Source organism: Oryctolagus cuniculus, chromosome 18 (genome assembly GCF_051225735.1).
Source record: "Oryctolagus cuniculus isolate XC-2025 breed Fujian yellow rabbit chromosome 18, ASM5122573v1, whole genome shotgun sequence".
NCBI classification, from domain to species: domain Eukaryota; kingdom Metazoa; phylum Chordata; class Mammalia; order Lagomorpha; family Leporidae; genus Oryctolagus; species Oryctolagus cuniculus.
In genome coordinates, this window is record NC_142884.1 from 4,387,263 (window position 1) to 4,405,416 (window position 18,154).

Here is an 18,154-nt window from a genome sequence, read left to right on the forward strand (position 1 = left end):
TGAGCCGGCTGGGGCCTGTCACAGCATCTGCAGGGACCCGCGCCCTGCAACAGGAGCTGGCAGTGCAGGGCCATGCTGGCCGCCGCGGCACACGCCGGACTGAATGCTGGCGCTGGGGGCACTCTACTTACACAGGGTTGTGGTGAACCTAAAACTCCTAAAAATACGGCCTAGGTGGCTGCTTTGCAAGTTCAAAGCAGAACGTGGCGGGGCCAGCGTCCCGCATGGACACGGGTCCCCGGGTGCCCCACTCCCGATCCAGCGCTCTGCTGTGGCCTGGGAAGGCAGTAGAAGACGGTCCAGGCCCTGGACGCTGCACCCGCCTGGGAGACCCGGGAGAAGCTCCTGGCTCCCGGCTTCGGATCGGCGCAGCCCGGGTGCTGTGGCCGTTTGGGGCGCGAACCAGCGGATGGAAGACCTCTCTGTAGCTCTGCCTCTCAAACTAAATCTTAAAAAAAAAAAAAAAAAAAAAAAGGCAAAAGATGGAAGCGCAAGGAGGAAGCGGAGGGAGGGAAAGGAAATGGGCTAAGCAGAAACCCGGCACAGGCCGACAGGGTTGGCAGTAACCGCCGACACCCGCAGTGCAGCCCAGTGCGCGGCGGGGCCGTGGTCGGCCCGCGGCGAGACGAGACCTGGTTCCCAAGAGTCGCCAACCGGCGAATCGCCGCCCCCGCCCCCCGCGGGGCCCACGCACGAGGTTACCTGCGGAGCTGCCACGCTCGGGGCCCGCGCTCCGGTGCCGGACGTGGCTGGTGCTTCGGGATCTGCCCGCGCCCGGCGCCACAGCCCGCTCGGCCCGCCGCGGGACCCCCACGCCGCGCCACGCCCGGCCTCCTCGGGCGCCGGGTGCGCCATCCCGGCTGCATGCGCCACCAGGGTAGCGTCCCTTCCCCTCTCCCGGCTCGTCACTCCACCTCGGTCACAACAATGGCTGACGCAAAGAAGCCTGCGCGCCGGGGCGCGGGAGCGGCCAAACGCGCCGCGCCTGTCCCCTCCGGGCCACCGTCCCCGGCCCGTCTTCCGGCTTACCTTAAAAAGCTCGCCGCGTCATCGCGTAGGCGGGGGGGCGGGCTCAAGTCAAGCTGGCGGCGTCCATTGGCTGTGCCGGGCCGATGGAGGCGGGGCCAGGCCTCCGTGTGACGTCAGGACGCGGCGGTCAGGACGTCGAAGCCCAAGGAAGACAAGAGCCAGCCGGGTCGCTGAGCGGTGTTGCGGCCGTGGTGGGATCGCCTTGGGCCGTTGCAGACGAATCTCGGGAGCGAAGGCTCTGGTAGGGATGGGGAGCGGTGGGCGGGTGGGCTGCAGCCGCCTCTCCCCTCGGACAGACGCCCCGCCGCCCCGAGGCCCTCGGCCGTCGCAGCAACGGACGTCGTGCGCGAGCGTCGCCAGGGTGTGGCGGAGCAGGGGCCGCCACTGCGCCTGCGCCCCGGCGTCGGGGGCGCGCGGCCGGTCGCCAGCGCGCGTGCGCCGCGGGCCTCGGCTCCCCGCCCCTCCCTCGGAATGCTCGGCGGCGCCCATTGACCTCGCGGTTCTAGGGTGGGGGTGGTGTCGTCCGGGCGACCGGCGGCCCGAGTGCGGTGCCCTCCGGGCGACGGGGCGCGCAGGCACGGCGTGGCGATCCGCGCGGCCTCTGGATGCAGCCGGCGCCCGCGCTTGCCTTGCGGGGCTGGCGGGTGAGCCTCGGATCCCGGGCCGCCCCAGCCTCCCCGCGGGGCCCCGGCTCCGTCTCCCCTGCCCTAGAGCTTCCCCCAGCCCCAGAGCCCCGTGCTTACCTCTGGGTTCCCCAGCCGGATTCACCTTTGACCCCATCCCGGCTTCTCAGGCCCCTGGGAGTTTGGGCTCCTCCGTCCATGTGTTCTCCACCTCACTCTTTTGTTTTAAAGATTTAATTATTTGAGAGAGAGAGAGAGAGAGAGAGAGAGAGGTCTTCCACCCGCTGGCTCACTCCCCAGATGGCCTCAACGGCCGGAGCTGCACTGATCCGAAGCCGGGAGCCAGGAGCTTTTTCTGGGTCTCCCACGCGAGTGCAGGGGCCCAAGCGCTTGGGCCGTCTTCTGCTGCTTTCCCAGGCCATAGCAGAGAGCTGGATGGGAAGTGGAGCAGCCGGGACTCGAACCCACACCCACATGGGATGCTGGCACTGCAGGCGGCGGCTTTATCTGCTGTGCCACGGTGCCGGCCCCCTTCACCTCACTTCATGAAGATGTCCTGGACCTGGCCAGGCAGCCCCAAAGCCTTACCTCCTGACCGCCAGCTTGGGGGACGCCAGCTCTCACCCAGGCCTACCCCTGGTTCTCGGACACCTTCCCCCAGCTGGTCTCCTCTCCCTGCTCAGCGGGTCCTTCTGAAGTCAGTCTAGGCCGGATTTCCTTACACAGGGTCCCTCCGCGCTGGGGGTGAGGCGGGGAGGTGCCCCGTGCCGCGCCCCCACCCCGAGTCCAGGCGCTCCCGGTGCCCGCCCCTCCCCTCAGCGCTCTCAGCCCCTGCTCGTTCCAGTGTCTGCCTCCGGAACTGGGGTTCCCTGCTCCCTCGCCCCTTGACAGCCCCCCAGGTGGCCCTCAGACTCGGGGGGGGGGTCTCGCTGGCTTCCCTGTGTCCACGTTGTTGCAGCCCCCACTCCACAGCCGCGCTGCCCGCGTCTGCTCTGCCGCTTGTCCCTGGACAGGCTCCCGCTCCCTCATCTCCCTAACTTGTGCTTCTCCTCACAGACAGTGAAGCAGTCTGGCTCCCGAGGTCCACCCCTCGTGCCCCAAGGTCCAGATGGCGGCCAACGTGGGTGACCAGCGTGGCACGGATTGGTCAGTGGGGCTGGAGGGGCAGGCCGGCCGGGGAGGTGGGGCGGGGTGGCCGCCCCGCTGTGTGCGTGCCGTGAGGAGAGGGGCCGTCTCCTGTCACGGAGCTGAGAGTCACGCAGGCCGCCACAACTGGGAGGCGGCCTCCGGTGCTCGGTACTGAGTCCCGTGTTCCCAAGACCACGGTAACCCGCCGCCTGTGCGGGCTGCCCGTGTCTGTCCTCGGCACGGCTCACCCTGGCCTGCGCGTGCTGGGCCTGGGTGGCCCCTCCCCGGGCGGTCTCTGTCCCCCACGCAGGGGTCAGGATCCGGCTGTTGCCCCTGCCTCGGCCCCTGTGTGCTGACGCGGGTCGCTTCTCCGCAGGTCCTCGCAGTACAGCATGGTGGCGGGGGCAGGCCGCGAGAATGGCATGGAGGCCCCCATGCACGAGAACCCGGAGTGGGAGAAGGCTCGCCAGGCCCTGGCCAGCATCAGCAAGGCGGGGGCCGCCGGCAGCTCCAAGGCCAGCAGCAATGGGCCTGTGACCAGCGCGCAAGTGAGAAGGGCGCACAGGGGCTGGGGACCCCCCGCGGGGGCTTGCTGTGGGGGAGCCAGGGCTTGGGGTCCTGATAGCGCTCTGGGGTACGTCACAGCGTCTGACGAGCAGGAAGCAGCCAGCTGAGACGCGGTCCTGGGCAGGGCCCTGGGCGCTCCCGACAGGATGGGCTTGGTGCCGGCCTTGGCAGGGGTCTCCGCCCTAGAGAGGCCGCCCTGGCGGCCGCGGGCTCACGCCGCCGGCCCTGTCTCCGCAGTACGTGGCGCAGGCGGAGGCCCTGCAGCAGCAGCACTACTACCAGTGGTACCAGCAGTACAGCTACGCCTATCCCTACGGCTACTACTACCCCATGGTGAGTGCGCCCGGCGCTGCCGCCCCGCGGGCCCGGCCCGGCGGCGTGTGTGCGTGGTCTGAGTGCAGCCCTCGGGGAGGCGCGGGCTGCGCGCTCCCTTCTGTGCTCTCCTGCTGTCAGGAGAGCTGCACCCGAGCGGTTGTCGGAGCGTCCCCCGTGGGGTGACGAGGCTTCTCTGTTTCTTTTTTTTCTTGAAAACGCCCGAGGGGATTTGAGAGAGGGAGAACTCGAGGGGCGAGGGATAGTGGAGGACCTGGGGTGTGCACGGCCCCGAGCGGGAGCGCGGGGCGGCTCGCGCGGCCCCTGATGCCTCCCCTCCCTCCCTTGGCAGAGCATGTACCAGAGCTACGGCTCCCCCTCGCAGTATGGGATGGGCAGCTCCTATGGCTCAGCCACACCCCAGCAGCCGTCAGCCCCCCAGCACCAAGGGGCTCTGAACCAGGTAACCCGCAGCCGCGCCCCGCCCCGTGCGTTTGGAGCGGGCTGGTGGTGAGGAGTCGCCCGCATGATGCAGCTGCTCGGGGCCCGTGTTGTCTGGCCGAGCACCGCCCAGTCCGGGAATGAGGGCACAAAGTGACGTTCTTGGGCCCAGGGTGGATTTAGGGCTCGGGCAAGGCCAGGGCTGAGGTGTTAGAGAGAGGTCATGGGGCAGCCCGTCTCCTGTTTGCCCTGCACACTGTGCACGCGTGTGAGCCGGCTGGCGTGCAGCTCGGAGGAGAGTGGAGCTGACACCGGAGGCCAGTAGACTGGTCTGGGCCAGGCGTGCACGCACACACAGGCACACCCAGTCCGACTTAGGCCAGTAGCTGTCTCTGTTTCTCAGCTACGGTGGGGGGGGCGGCAGCCTCGCCGTCGCTTCACTGAGCGTCGGTGGTCACGTGTGTGTCTTGACATGACACCACCAGTGTGGCGTGCTGTGGGTGGCTGCTAAGGTGCAGCCGGCCGTGGGGGAGTTGCCCAGTCCCTGGCCTGAGCCTTCTCAGCACGTGGCCCTCCGCGCTGCCCAGGGTGCGGAAGGGGTCCCTGGGAAGGCCAGGCGAGCTGGGCGCTGAGGGCTGTGGGCACAGGGCGGCAGCAGGGCCTCCCCCGCATTGAGTGCCTGCTTCCTCCTGCAGCCTCCGGTCCCCGGCCTAGAGGAGAGCATGGGCTACCAGGCCCCACCGCAGCAGCTGCCGGCCGCCCAGCCCCCGCAGCCCTCCAACCCCTCGCATGGGGCGCACGCCTTGAGCAGCGGCCCTCAGCCCGGCACAGCCCCCACCACACAGCACAGCCAGGCGGGGCCCGCCGTGGGCCAGGCCTATGGGCCACACAACTACACGGAGCCAGCCAAGCCCAAGAAGGGGCAGCAGCTGTGGAACCGCATGAAGCGTGAGTTGGCGACCAGGGAGGCAGGGGCGACACAGCGGCGTGCCGGGCTGAGCTGCTCTGGCGCTGTGCTTGGCGCAGGGAGGCTGTCCTGCTCTTGGCCTTCCGCCCGTCCTCGCAGGGTCCATTCTGCGTTTCCCAGGAGCCCCCCGCCCCATGCGTGTGCGTGCGTGTGCGCATGCATGTGGGTGTGCGCGGCTGATCTTAGCTCCTGCTGCCCTTACAGCAGCCCCTGGGACTGGAGGCCTCAAGTTCAACATCCAGAAGCGGCCGTTTGCCGTCACCAACCAGAGCTTCGGCTCCAGCGCCGAGGCCCAGCACAGCGGCTTCGGCCCCCAGCCCAGCCCTGAGAAAGCTCAGAACCACAGGTGACGCCCCGCCCGCCCCCCGCAGGCCCTCGGGTCGGCTGCAGCCCAGCAGCCGGCTTCCCACCTCGAGCCCCGCTGTGGGGACGGGAGAGGGTCCTCCCCGCGTCCCTGTGCGCGCTGAGACAGAGCCGCGGCCACCTGGGTGCTTTGGCACGGGTCGGCCCCCACTGAGTGCGTGTCCGCTCTGGCCCGCAGCGGGCCCGCCGCCCGGGGCGGCCTGTCCGGGAAGCCCGACGACTGGCCCCAGGACATGAAGGAGTACGTGGAGCGCTGCTTCACCGCCTGCGAGTCGGAGGAGGACAAGGACCGCACGGAGAAGCTGCTCAAGGAGGTGCTGCAGGCCCGGCTGCAGGACGGCTCGGCCTACACCATCGACTGGAGCCGCGAGCCGCTGCCAGGGTGAGTGCCGCAGCTCCAGCGGGGGCCGAGGCCAGGGAGGGCCCCAAGGGGGCTTCCTGGGTGGGGACCCTGGGTACAGGGCTGCTGGTGCGGTGGGCGGGGCTCCTGCAGGTGCTGCCGGCCTGGTGACGCCCCGCCCTGCTGTGTCCTCAGGCTGACCCGGGAGCCTGTGGCTGAGAGCCCCAAGAAGAAGCGGTGGGAAGCCCCTAGCAGCCTTCACCCTCCCCGCGGGGCAGGCTCGGCGGCAAGGGGCGGGGGTGCCCAGGCCCAGCGAGGGACCCCGGGGGCTGGGGGCGCTGGCCGGGCCCGGGGCAGCAGCTTCGCCAAGTTCGGCAACCGCAACGTGTTCATGAAGGACAACAGCTCCTCCTCCAGCACCGACTCCCGCTCCCGCTCCTCCTCCCGCTCCCCGGCCCGCCACTTCCGCAGAAGGTACAGGGGCTCCCGGGGTGTGCGGGCCTGACCTCGGACTCCCGCTCCTCCCGCCCGGTTCCTGGCCTGCCACTTCCGCAGAAAGTGGGAGGTCTCCCGGCGGGCTGGGGGTGCGCAGCGGGCCTGACCTCCGACTTCTCCCCCAGTGACTCCCACTCAGACTCCGACAGCTCCTACTCGGGGAACGAGTGCCACCCTGTGGGCCGCAGGAACCCACCCGCCAAGGGCCGGGGCGGGCGGGGCGCCCACATGGACCGGGGCCGAGGCCGGGCGCAGCGTGGGAAGAGGTGAGCCTGCAGAGGAGGGCTGGGGGGCAGAGGCAAGGGGCAGCTGGCCGTGCCTGCCCCTCACCCGCCTGCCTTCCTCCCAGGCACGACCTCGCGCCCACCAAGCGCAGCCGCAAAAAGATGGCCGCGCTGGAGTGTGAGGACCCGGAGCGGGAGCTGAAGAAGCAGAGGCGCGCGGCGCGCTTTCAGCACGGGCACTCGCGCCGCCTGCGCCTGGAGCCCCTGGTGCTGCAGATGGGCAGCCTGGAGAGCGGCGGGGCCGACCCCGACTGGCAGGAGCTGCAGATCGTGGGCACGTGCCCCGACATCACCAAGCACTACCTGCGACTCACCTGTGCCCCGGACCCTTCCACCGTGCGCCCCGTGGCGGTGAGTGGGGGGGCGCGGGCCTGGCCTGAGGCACGTAGCCCCTGGAGTCACAGAGGTGGCGGGGGGCAGCCACGTGCCTGGCTTCCTGCAGCTGGGGTGCCGCCGAATTGCAGGGTCACCTGTTCCCTCCGGTCCTGGCCTGCCTGCCTGCGAGGAGGTTCCCGTGTGATGCACACTCAGCTGTGGGGTCGCAGTTGTCCTTCTGTGGGTTTGTGTGGGAGTGTGCCACGCGCGGGTGCCCGCCCTCCCCTGAAGCTGCGGCCTGAGCTGTCGTGGGCCCCTCCCAGGTCCTGAAGAAGTCGCTGTGCATGGTCAAGGCGCACTGGAAGGAGAAGCAGGACTACGCGTTTGCCTGCGAGCAGATGAAGTCCATCCGGCAGGACCTGACGGTGAGGCAGGGGCCCAGCGGCTGGCGGCGGCCGTCCTGTCCCTGCACCGCTCGGCCTCACCCACGCGCTCTCCCCTGCCCCAGGTGCAAGGCGTCCGCACCGAGTTCACGGTAGAAGTGTACGAGACCCACGCCCGCATTGCCTTGGAGAAGGTGAGCTGGCGGTACGGGCCTGCCCCTGCGCTGCTGCGGCCCCTGCGCTGCTGTGGCCTCAGCTGCTGCCCGTGCCCCTCCACGCCCCTGCCCTCCAGGGTGACCACGAAGAGTTTAACCAGTGCCAGACACAGCTCAAGTCGCTGTACGCAGAGAACCTGCCGGGCAACGTGGGTGAGTTCACGGCCTACCGGATCCTCTACTACATCTTCACCAAGAACTCAGGAGGTGAGAGGCGCGGCCCTGGACAGGGTGTGTGGGAGACTGGTGTGTGTGGTTGTGTGTGTGTATGACGGGTGTGGTGTGTGTGTGTGCGGTGTCTGTGGTGTGTGGGGTATGTGTGCACATGTGTGTGTTGGGTGTGCATGCACATGCTTGTGTGCGGTGTGTGCTTGTGTGTCTGTGTGTGTGCATGTGCCCGCAGGGCCCAGGGCGAGCCCGGCCCAGTGTGTGTGTGTGGGTGCCCGCAGGGCCCAGGGCGAGCCCGGCCCAGTGTGTGTGGGGGGGTGCACGCAGGGCCCAGGGCGAGCCCGGCCCAGTGTGTGTGTGGGGGTGCACGCAGGGCCCAGGGCGAGCCCGGCCCAGTGTGTGTGTGTGGGTGCACGCAGGGCCCAGGGCGAGCCCGGCCCAGTGTGTGTGGGGGGGTGCACGCAGGGCCCAGGGCGAGCCCGGCTAGCTGCGCTTCCTTTGTCTTGGGCCCAGTGTGTCTGTGTGTGTGTCTGTGTGTGTGTGGGGGGTGTCTGTGCGTGCAGGGCCCAGGCGAGCCCTGCTGAGCTGCGCCCCCTCTGTCCTGGCGCAGACATCACCACGGAGCTGGCGTACCTCACGCGGGAGCTGAAGGCAGACCCTTGCGTGGCTCACGCCCTGGCGCTGCGGGCAGCCTGGGCCCTGGGCAATTATCACCGCTTCTTCCGGCTCCACGGCCGCGCGCCCTGTATGTCTGGCTACCTGGTGGACAAGTTTGCAGACCGGGAGCGCAAAGCTGCCCTCAAGGCAATGATCAAAACGTATGTGGCACTGCGCCCTCCTGCCCTCTGCCCTCGTGGCCCCGCGGCCTCTGGTCCCCCGAACCTGTCGTTGACGACTCCTGGCCCGCTGGCCTCCCCGCTGCTCTGTCAGCTCTCCCTCCTCACCGCTTCCTTCCACGTGGGCCTCAGGACGCCCGCCTCCTGCGTCCTGGGCCCCCTCCCCCACTTGTCTGCCCCTCCCTTCCTCCTGTTCCGGGCAGCCTGCACCTGCTGTGTTGTCTTCCCTGTGAGATCTGCCCGGTCTCATGCAGCCTATGGCTAACCCCCACTCTAGAGAGAAACCAGACCAGGCGACCCCTGCTCCCGGCTGCTTCTGGTCCCATGGGGCCAGGCCCTGTTCCCTCTCCCTGTGAGAGTGCCAGAAAAGTGTAGGGACATGGATGGGATGCGGGCCAGCCACACCGCGGGCAGTGGGGATGGCCAGTGATGGGCCGGGCCCCGCCCACTGAGCCCGACCTGTGTTCACTGGGCTTTGGTGTCTGTGGGGTGGGGCCTCGGGGGCCGGGTGGAAAGGCGTGACTCCTGTTGAGAGCCAGGGTTGTCAGCCCCGGGGACGCCAGGCAATGTCAGGACACACTTCTGTTGTCTCAGCTGGGGAGGTGACACCGTGTCCATGCAGAGTCCGCTGGCCTGCCTGTGGTTTGCTGAGGTTAGCAGCCCTGGCCAGAGGCTGGTGGCTGCTCCGGGGGCCCCTGAATGCCAGCTGGCTGGCCTGGCCTTTCCAGGAAGGGATTAGGGAGCCACAGCATGGCCTAGAGCCGCCGTGCAGGATCTCGCCTGGGAGACGCAGAGCCAGGGTTGGGGCCACCAGTACACGGCCTTCCGCGTGCCTCCTTTGTGTGCGGCTGCCTTGGCCGGCCACACAGCCACGAGTGTCCCCTGTGGTGGAGTCCTGGTCCGTCCTGGACCGTGCTCTCCCAGCGCCCTTCCACTTGGGGCATGCCTGTGACCACTCCTGCTGGGGCCCAGAGGCTGGCGTGGGCAGGGTGGGAGTGGGCCCTCCTGTCCCAGGGCCACGGCGAAGCCTGGGCTTTGCCGGCGGGTGCACGGCCACCCCCGAGTCCTGGGCCGGGTGGCCATGTGCCATCGTAGGCCAGGAACCCGAGTTAGCGGCAGCTCAGGGAACTGCTGCTGCCCGGCCCCTGGCGAGTGAGCATCCAGACCCGCCGTCCCCTGCCCGCCCCCTTTCCTCCTGGCCCCCTGCGCAGGTAAGTGAGGGCGAGGGGGGGCACAGCTGGGGACTGGGGCCGCCAGCCCCACCCCGGGCCCCCCCGAGCCCCGAGGTGGGGAGGTGGGGTGGCTGGGCAGCAGAGCACAGTGTGCTGAGTCCCGGGGGGCCCGAATGGGGGGCGCCCATCCCTGCCGGTGGGGCCCTCCCCCGCTCCTGCCCGCCTCATCACGTTCTCCTCTTGTCTCCGTAGCTTCCGCCCTGCGCTGCCTGTCTCCTACCTGCAGGCCGAGCTGGCCTTCGAGGGCGAGGCCGCCTGCCAGGCCTTCCTAGAGCCCCTGGGCCTGGCCTACACGGGCCCCGACAACTCCAGCATCGACTGCCGCCTCAGCCTGGCGCAGCTGTCCGCCTTCTGAGCACACACCGGCGCGGGGCGGGGGCGGGCACGGCCCCCCAGCGCCACCCCGCAGATTTTGCTTTTGAGCCATGGACTTGGGTTGTAAATTAAGTCGTGGGGCGCAGGCTCCAGGATGAGCGGCTGCCCCGCCCCGCCTCGGGGCGTCTGTACAGAGATTTTTTCTACGTTTTTATTTTTTGCCTCCAGGGGTGGGGTTGCGGGAGGAGGGCGGGCGGCGGGCGGGTGTGGTCTGCAGGCCGCTGCCCGCCTTCGGCCTCCACTAATGCTGTCTCAGTGTTTTCTCTCTCTCTTTCTCGAGCTGCACTCCGGCACGCGGCCGTCGCCCGGCCCGTCCCACGCCGGGGGGCCAGCGGGAAGAAGACAGGCCGTCCAGCCCGGCCCGCTCGGCGGGGGCGCCCGCAAACCAGCCCACCGCCCGCCTCGTCACAGACTCTTGTTGCCAGCCCTCCGGGGCCTCAGCGTTTGGGGTGAGGGGAGCTGCGTAGAGACTGTGCCCCACCCTCGCCCCCACCCCAGAAACGCCGCTGCCGCCACCGCCGCCGCCACCGCCACCGTCGCCGCGCACGGAGGACCCCGGAGGCCATCGCGGGAGCTCGCCGGCCGGGCCGCCTCGTCTCAAGTTGTATTAAGTTGTCTCCGTGTCCCCCTCCCCCGCCCCAATGTCTCTTCTGATTTCTCCCTCCCCTCCCTCCCCCCCTCCCTCGGTTCAGCACAGGTAAAGCGGCTCCCCCCCCTCCATGGATCACCGCTCACGTCATGTTTCCTTCTCTTTCTTTATGTGTGTGTTGATTTCAGTTGTTTTTTCTTCTCCCTCCCCTTTCTTTTGGCCCTCCCTCCCTCTTCCGCCATGTAACGGAGGCGCGAGCTTGCAGACCGGGCTGCCTCCTCCGGACGGCCGCCGCCGCCGCCTCCGCCTCCCCCCCCACCCCCCCTCCATTCTTCCCTTGGAGCGCTGCACACCGTTTGGAAGCTTGAGAGAAACCAAATTAAAGAGAAAGAGAGAGAGCGCGCTTTGCCCCTTCCAGTGTGAGGGCCCCCCAGGTCAGCCGAGGGGGATCTCAGCCAGGGGCTGGTAGGCGCCCCCCGCCCTGCCCATGCGGCACAGGCAGAGTGTCCGCAGGGGCCGGCTCCACAGCTCCCGGCTCAGGCTGCAGCCGGGCCCCAGGAGCGGGAGGCGGGCGCTGCACCCCCTGGGCACCTTGGCTAGGGTGAGGTGGGGGCGCAGGCCCCCCGGAGGCTGCAGTACCCGAAGCCCGTCGGCCTCCAGCCTCCGGCTCAGAGCTTGCGCCATGCTGTCCAGTGGGGGGTCGGGCAGGGCACAGAGCACATGGTGGCCCAGGAGCACCGGGTCGCCGAAAGTCAGCTGTGGCGGTGCCTGAAGGCCTGGGGCTGCCAGCACCCGCCTCAGAGCGCCCGTCGCTGCCGCCTCCTCCCCCGTGCCCACCAGTCGCAGCAGGGCCACGGTCAGGTGCAGGGCCTGTGTGGGCACCAGGAACGGGGCGCAGGACGGGGCCACTTGGAGCAGCTGCTGCTGGGCCTTGGCCACCGCGTCCTGTAGCCCGGGCTCGGTCACCATGAGGGCCACGAAGTGCGTGGGGCGGGGCTGACGAGGCGCTGCCGCACTAGCCACACCGGTGTCTCCGACGTCCATGAGCCAGGCCTCCGAACCCCATCCCCGGGCCGCCGGGGCCTGCGTCTCCTCCAGGCCTGGGAGCTCCGCGGTCGGTGTCTGAGCTTGGGTTCCGGGGTCGTGAACCCTGCCCGGCCCGCACTCCCAGAGCGCTGTCCAGGCTGGCTTTCTACTCCCTCCACCCTGGGCAACCTGGGCCTCCGGTCCCGCGGGCCCCGTGGCGTTCCCCTGTTTGTTCAGGGCCGCACGCGCGCCCCCGCCGTCTTGGGCAGCCGTGCCTCCGTGCGCGTCCCCGCCGTCTTGGGCGTCCGTGTTCTGCCGCGCGCCCCCGCCGTCCTGGGCGTCTGTGCCTTCGCGCTCGTCCCCGTCTTCGTGCCCGCTCGCGCCGTCCGGGGCGTCCGTGTCCTGTTGCGCGCCCCCGCCGTCCGGGGCGTCCGTGTCCTGTTGCGCGCCCCCGCCGTCCGGGGCGTCCGTGTCCTGTTGCGCGCCCCCGCCGTCCGGGGCGTCTGTGTCCTGTTGCGCGTCCCCACTGTCCTGGGCGTCCCCGCCTTCACGCTCGTCCCCGCCGGCGTCTAGCGCGTCGAGGATGGTGGGCCCGCGGCCGGCCGCCGCGCCGGACCCGAACACCAGGTCGGTGCGCGAGGCGCGGTCCCACACGGTGCGGCCGCGGAAGCGGAAGTAGCGCACGCGGTGCTGCGGCACGGCCAGCACGCCCGGCCCGAGCGCGGCCAGCGGCTCGTCCCAGCAGAAGGCGGTGAAGGGCTCCTCGCGCACGCCCAGGAAGCGGTCGGCGTAGCCCACCGTGAAGTCAGCGGGGTCGAGGCGCGGGTCCCAGCGGATGCGCTGGACGACGGCCGCGGCCGTGCGCATGGGCGGCTTCTTGGCCCCAGCCTCGGCCCCGGCCTGCGGCTCGCGGCTGGGCGGCGCCGGCGCGCCGGGGTGCGGCTGGCGGCAGCGGGCGCCGAAGCGGCAGCGGCCCTCCAGGAAGAAGCGGCAGGCGGGCGGCGCGGGCTCGGCGGAGGCCGCCGCCATGGTGCTGGCGCGCGCAGGCCGTCCGGGCGCTCGCGGGACTCTGACCCCGTCGGCCCCTCGCGGAGGAGCCGCCTGCGCCGCCAGGGTCCTCCGCCCCAGGGCTGTCCCCGCGCCCCGCCCCCTGGGGGCCGCCCCAGCTGGGCCCCGCCTCGTTCCCAGTGGCGTATGCGCGCCCCGCCCCCTGGGGGCCGCCCCAGCCTGGCCCCGCCCCAACCCTGCTGTTTTACGTGCGCCCCGCCCCCACTCAGGCGTTCACCTGTGCGCCCCGCCCGTCCCGGCCTGCGGGGCGGGGGACGTTAACCTGCCCAGGTAAGTCTACTCGCCGCCCTCCCCAGCCAGGCCAGAGTTCTTGGCTTTTCCCCGTGAGCTGCACCGGGCAGGAGGCCGGCGGGACATAGTCCTCGGCTGGCCCCAGGCGTCCAGCCCGCAGTGCGAACCCGGGACCCCGTGCGGCCCAGGGCGGCGCTGGGCCAGCATCCGAGACTTCACTGTGTAGCCACGCCCCTGCCGCCTGGCCGCGCCCTCGGTTGGACCACCACATGACCACGCCCCCAGGAGAACCACCGTGTGACCACGCCCCCGCCGGCCTGGCCACGCCCTCAGGGAGGGCACCAACTGGCTACGCCCTGATCACGCCCTGACCAGCAAAGCTCTGAGCGTCTCTGCGGGCCGGGCGGCCGCATCGTCCCTCACGAACCCCCGGGGCGCACCCCCAGACGGACGGAGTGGAGCGGCGGCCAGGGCGCGCGCGCAGACGCACGCCCTCAGGCACGCGCACGCACGGGCTGCCCGCGCACGCCCGCGAGCCCGGCTTCCCCGAGTCTGTGGAGAGTCGCGCGGGGACGCCTCCCAGACGGCGGCGGAGCGCGCCGGCGAGGCTTGCCCCAGGCCGGGGCGCGGGCTCCGTGGCTTCTCCTGTGCTTCATGGTCGTCTTGTGCAGCGCTGGGCTCGCTCGCTGGTGACCTCGGGCCGCCGTTGCCACGAGCGTGCGCCGCGGTGGGTCCGGAAGGCCGTGCCGGACACTGGGCTGGGCAGGGGCGTGGCCGACCCACTCCCTGGCCTGGGAGGTGGGAGACGCCCGTGGGGATGGCCCCTAGGCCGCGCGTGGGGCGGCATCAGTGGGCTCGGGGCGTCCCCGTGGCAGTGCCCGGGTCCCAGCTGCCCACCCGGCTTCCAGCTGGCTTGGGCCCCGCCGCACACGCGGGACACCTGCGCTGTGCTCCGGATGTTGGGGGCGCGTGGGGAGTGAACCAGCGGGTGAAAGGTGGAGCGCTCTCACTGTTTCTCTGCCTTTAAAATAAAGTGAAATAGCTAACTAACTAACTTGCTTTACAGGTAAGTTAATTCTGGTGCAAAAGAATTTTGGAATCCATGTGTAGCTTTTCCTAATACGCATTTTCCATAAACTTTTTAAAAGATCTGTGTATGTGTAGATGTCTTTCTTTTTAAGATTTATTTATTTATTTGAAAGAGTTACACAGAGAGGAAGAGAGCCAGAGCCAGAGAGAGAGAAAGGTCTTCCATCCGATGGTTCACTCCCCAAATGGCCGGAGCTGCACCGATCCAAAGTCAGGAGCCAGGAGCTTCTTCCAGGTCTCCCACGCGGGTGCAGGGGCCCAAGCACTTGGGCCATCGTCCACTGCCTTCCCAGGCTGGATCAGAAGTGGAGCAGCCGGGACTTGAACCAGCGCCCATATGGGATGCCAGCACTGCAGGTGGTGGCTTTACCCGCTACGCCACAGCACCAGCCCCCTGGCCGGTTCCTTCCCTGTGTGGGGGTGACCTCAGTGTGAGCCCCTCTCAGGGGCCCATGGGGCACCAGGCACCCAGGAACGCGGAGTCCCCCAGGCTGCGAGGGCAAAGGCACAGGCCCCCCAGCCTTCCTAGCCCTTCAGAGTTTGCCTCTAGGATCGGAAGCTGGGAAAGCCGGGGCTCGGGGCTGGGCTGGGTGGACCGGCCGTGCAGAGGGCGGGGCTGGATGGGGCGGAGCTTCAGTCTGGCCCGGGAGCCGCCGGGTCAGCACATGTGTTGGACCTTGCTGGCCGGGAGCCAGGCGGGCCCCGGGCTGGACTCAGCCCCCAGAGCACACGGTGTCTGCAAGTTGCAGTCTCTCTTAAGTACTTGTGACTGATGGGAAAGGAGACCCTCCACGCGGCTTCACGCCCCGTGCAGCCCTGCGAGCCGGCTTCTCTGCTGTCTTCCAGGTTCAGTCACACGGCAGCGTGTGTGGGGGCCGCGCACACGCATGTTGACATCCACGCAGAGCTGAGGAGCGTGGCGGACAGCGCGGGGGTGGCGGTCCTGTCCAGTAAGCTTGGACTCCACGTGGCAGCTGGAAACCGAGGCTGAGTGAGGCTCACAGCCTCGACTGCGTGTGCAGCCACCTTGCGGTGTGGCAGAGTGCTCCCGGGACTCCCAGGGGTGGGGGCACTGTGCCCCTCACAGTGACCTCCAGGTCAGGGGCGGAGTGGCGGTGCAGCAGGGGTCCAGCCCTGGTCCCACTCGCAGAAGGGCCGGGCCGTTTAATGCCGGACAGACGCCCATTTGAAATTTGTCATCATTTGGAAGGAGAGACCATTGTCCAGGCTCATTTGATGTGGACCCCACAGGTAAGTCATCAGTTCCAGAGGGAAGTGCGGGGGGGACAGAGGCCTGGGACAAAGCTCACCGTCTGCGAGAACAGAAGAAGGGGTAGGGGGGAGTCACTGAGGGCAGGAGAGGGGGTGGGGGAGTCACAGAGGCAGGAGAGGGGGTGGGAGGTCACTGGAGGCAAGAGAGGGGGTGGGGGTCACAGAGAGCAGGAGGGGGGGGTGCGGGGGTCACTGGAGGCAGGAGAGGGGGTGGGGCTCACAAAGGGTAGGAGAGGGGGGAGTCACAGAGGCAGGAGAGGGGGTGGGGGTCACAGAGGGCAGGAGAGGGGGTGAGGGAGTCCCTGAGGATGGGAGAGGGGGTGGGGAGTCACTGGAGGCGGGAGAGGGGGTGAGAGAGTCACAGAGGCAGGAGAGGGGGTGGGAGGACACTGGAGGCAAGAGAGGGGGTGGGGGTCATAGAGAGCAGGAGGGGATATGGGGGTCAATGGAGGCAGGAGAGGGGGTGGGGGAGTCACAGAGGGCAGGAGAGGGGGGAGTCACAGAGGCAGGAGAGGGGGTGGGGGTCACTGGAGGCAGGAGAGGGGGTGAGGGAGTCCCTGAGGACAGGAGAGGGGGTGGGGGTCACTGGAGGCAGGAGAGGGGGTGGGGGATCACTGGAGGCAGGAGAGGGGTTGGGGGTCACTGGAGGCGTTAGAGGGGGTGGAGGTCACTGGAGGCAGGAGAGGGGGTGGGGGGATCACTGGAGGCAGGAGAGGGGTTGGGGGTCACTGGAGGCGTTAGAGGGGTTGGGGGTCACTGGAGGCGGGAGAGGGGGTGGGGGGTCACTGGAGGCGGGAGAGGGGTTGGGGGTCACTGGAGGCAGGAGGGGGGTTGGGGGTCACTGGAGGCGGGAGAGGGGTTGGGGGTCACTGGAGGCGGGAGAGGGGTTGGGGGTCACTGGAGGCAGGAGGGGGGTTGGGGTCACTGGAGGCAGGAGAGGGGTTGGGGGTCACTGGAGGCGGGAGAGGGGTTGGAGGTCACTGGAGGCAGGAGGGGGGTTGGGGTCACTGGAAGCGTTAGAGGGGTTGGGGGTCACTGGAGGCGGAAGAGGGTGTGGGGGTCACTGGAGGCGGGAGGGGGGAGTCACTGGAGGCAGGAGGGGGGTGGGGGGACACTGGAGGCAGGAGAGGGGGTGTGGGATTGGTTTTCACTGAAGCCTGGGGCGATGCACAGCCCCTTCGTGCGGTCGGGGTTCAGGCCAGGTGTGCCTGAGCACAGATGCTGGCTGGCTGGAGTCCAGCGCAGGGAGGCACTGGTTCCCTGACTGGGGGCCCAGGGGCGGGGTTGGGTGCCGGTGGCTCAGGCAGCCCCTGTGAAGGGGGCTCCCGGGGCTGTGTGCAAGGGTGGGCGGGAGAGCGGCTTTGTTTCTTTTGGTTCTGCCCACATTGATACCATGTTGTTTTAAAGGAACTTGGCTTGAAACAAATGATACAAGGAGACTTCCTCCCTGTGAAGGGAGGAGGGGGGTTCACAAGGCTCCGGTGGCCTCCTCACGTGCCCTGGGGTTGGTTTGGGCGTGCGCTTGCCCACCTGGGCTGGGCCACCAGGGCTGGGCGGCACAGAACCCGCCCCACCCACGCAGGCGCGCCCCAGAGCCCCCCGGGGCCTGGGAGCAGCAGGATTTGTCTCTGGCCGTGCTGGGGCTGGGCAGAGATGGAGGCTCTGGCAGATTCGGGGTCTGGCCAGGGCTGCCTCCTGTGGACAGCTGTCTTCTGGCGGGGTCTGCTCACAGTGCGAATGGCAGGGGGTCTTTCTGGGGTCTCCTTAGGAGCCCCACCCCCATCACCAGAGAGAGCATTTCAGCGTGGGGGTGGGGCACAGCCATCGGCCCAACACCCCTGGGTGGGAGAATCTGCCCTGCGGAGAGCCAGCACGGCAGACACTGCTCAAAGAGCCGTGCCACACTAAAGGCCCACCTGCCATGGGCTGGGGCCGTTGGGAGTCCAGCCTTGCTTCTGTGCTGTTTTGGCTTTGTTGTTGCTACTCACAGATTTTCAAAGGCGCTGAGCCTGTTTCAGCATTGGGCGATAGCATTCGTCAAGGGCTCCAGTGTTCCAGGACCTACCGGAAGCCCTCTCCAGAGGACTCCCCCTCTGCAGGAGGGTGTGGGAGTCAGGGTTATTCCCCTGCTACAGTGGGGAAACAGGCACAGGAGTGTACGCGTGGCAGTTTAGCTAGTGCCTGAGTTGTGGGGTTTGAAGTCAGGCTGGCTGGCCTCCACAGAGATGGAGGGGTACCAGGGAGACATGTGTGGGGCAGAGAAGACAGGGACTAGCCCAATAGAATGTTCTGGAATGGTGGGAGTCTAGGGTGCAACACCACACTCACCATGGCTGTCGATCACCTCCAGTGTGGCTAGTGGGATGGAGGAGCTGACATTTTAATTGTACTTAACTTTAGTTGCCTTGATTTGGAATAGCCACCAGTAGGCAGTAGCACCCACGCTGGCCAGCCTGGGTCTTGAGGAGGGTTTAGCCCAGGGACTGCCGGACAGCCCCACCCCTTTGGGGTGAGCCCCAGCAACGTGGGAGGCTGGAGCGGGTGGGACCAAGCTTCAGGTCAGCGGGGCTGGGAGGGAGGGGACGCTGGCTGGGTCCCAGCCCAGGTCCGCAGGGCGCTGAGCACTTGCTGCAAGCTGGCCATGGTGCAGTCCTCACTGTGACCCCACCCTGAGCTGATGGCCAGAAGCTGCAGTGAGCGACGGCCAAGGGCTTTTCTCCAGGAAGAGGCCAAGGAAGAGGTCGCTGAGTGTGGGGCTCACCCAGCGTTGCAAAGTGGGCGAGAGAGGAGGGGAGGGAGTGAGGAG

General features: G+C 68.7%; 2 protein-coding genes and 1 long non-coding RNA gene across 7 annotated transcripts in view; 1 reads left to right on the top strand and 2 right to left on the bottom strand.

Annotated features, from left to right (window-relative positions):
- The window catches only part of LOC149120719 (uncharacterized), an 11,942-nt gene extending 10,776 nt beyond the window's left edge, over positions 1-1,166 (bottom strand). Inside the window, exon 1 of the long non-coding RNA XR_016224857.1 lies at positions 1,030-1,166. This is a non-coding gene — a long non-coding RNA (uncharacterized LOC149120719). The remainder of the gene's footprint in view (positions 1-1,029) is intronic.
- LENG8 (leukocyte receptor cluster member 8) lies at positions 1,130-11,060 on the top strand. 5 transcript variants are annotated; one of them, XM_070061845.2, is made up of 16 exons: positions 1,130-1,270; positions 2,709-2,798; positions 3,157-3,328; positions 3,585-3,680; positions 4,012-4,122; positions 4,796-5,048; positions 5,272-5,413; positions 5,609-5,812; positions 5,966-6,244; positions 6,391-6,531; positions 6,615-6,900; positions 7,188-7,289; positions 7,373-7,441; positions 7,540-7,669; positions 8,241-8,448; positions 9,891-11,060. In XM_070061845.2, the coding sequence occupies exons 2-16, from the start codon at positions 2,761-2,763 to the stop codon at positions 10,051-10,053; spliced, it is 2,394 nt and encodes a 797-aa protein (XP_069917946.2). In that variant the 5' UTR covers positions 1,130-1,270; positions 2,709-2,760; the 3' UTR covers positions 10,054-11,060.
- On the bottom strand, positions 10,974-12,841 carry LENG9 (leukocyte receptor cluster member 9). The gene has a single exon (XM_070062017.2). The coding sequence runs from the start codon at positions 12,715-12,717 to the stop codon at positions 11,098-11,100; it is 1,620 nt and encodes a 539-aa protein (XP_069918118.2). The 5' UTR covers positions 12,718-12,841; the 3' UTR covers positions 10,974-11,097.
- Between the last annotated feature and the right edge of the window lie 5,313 nt (positions 12,842-18,154).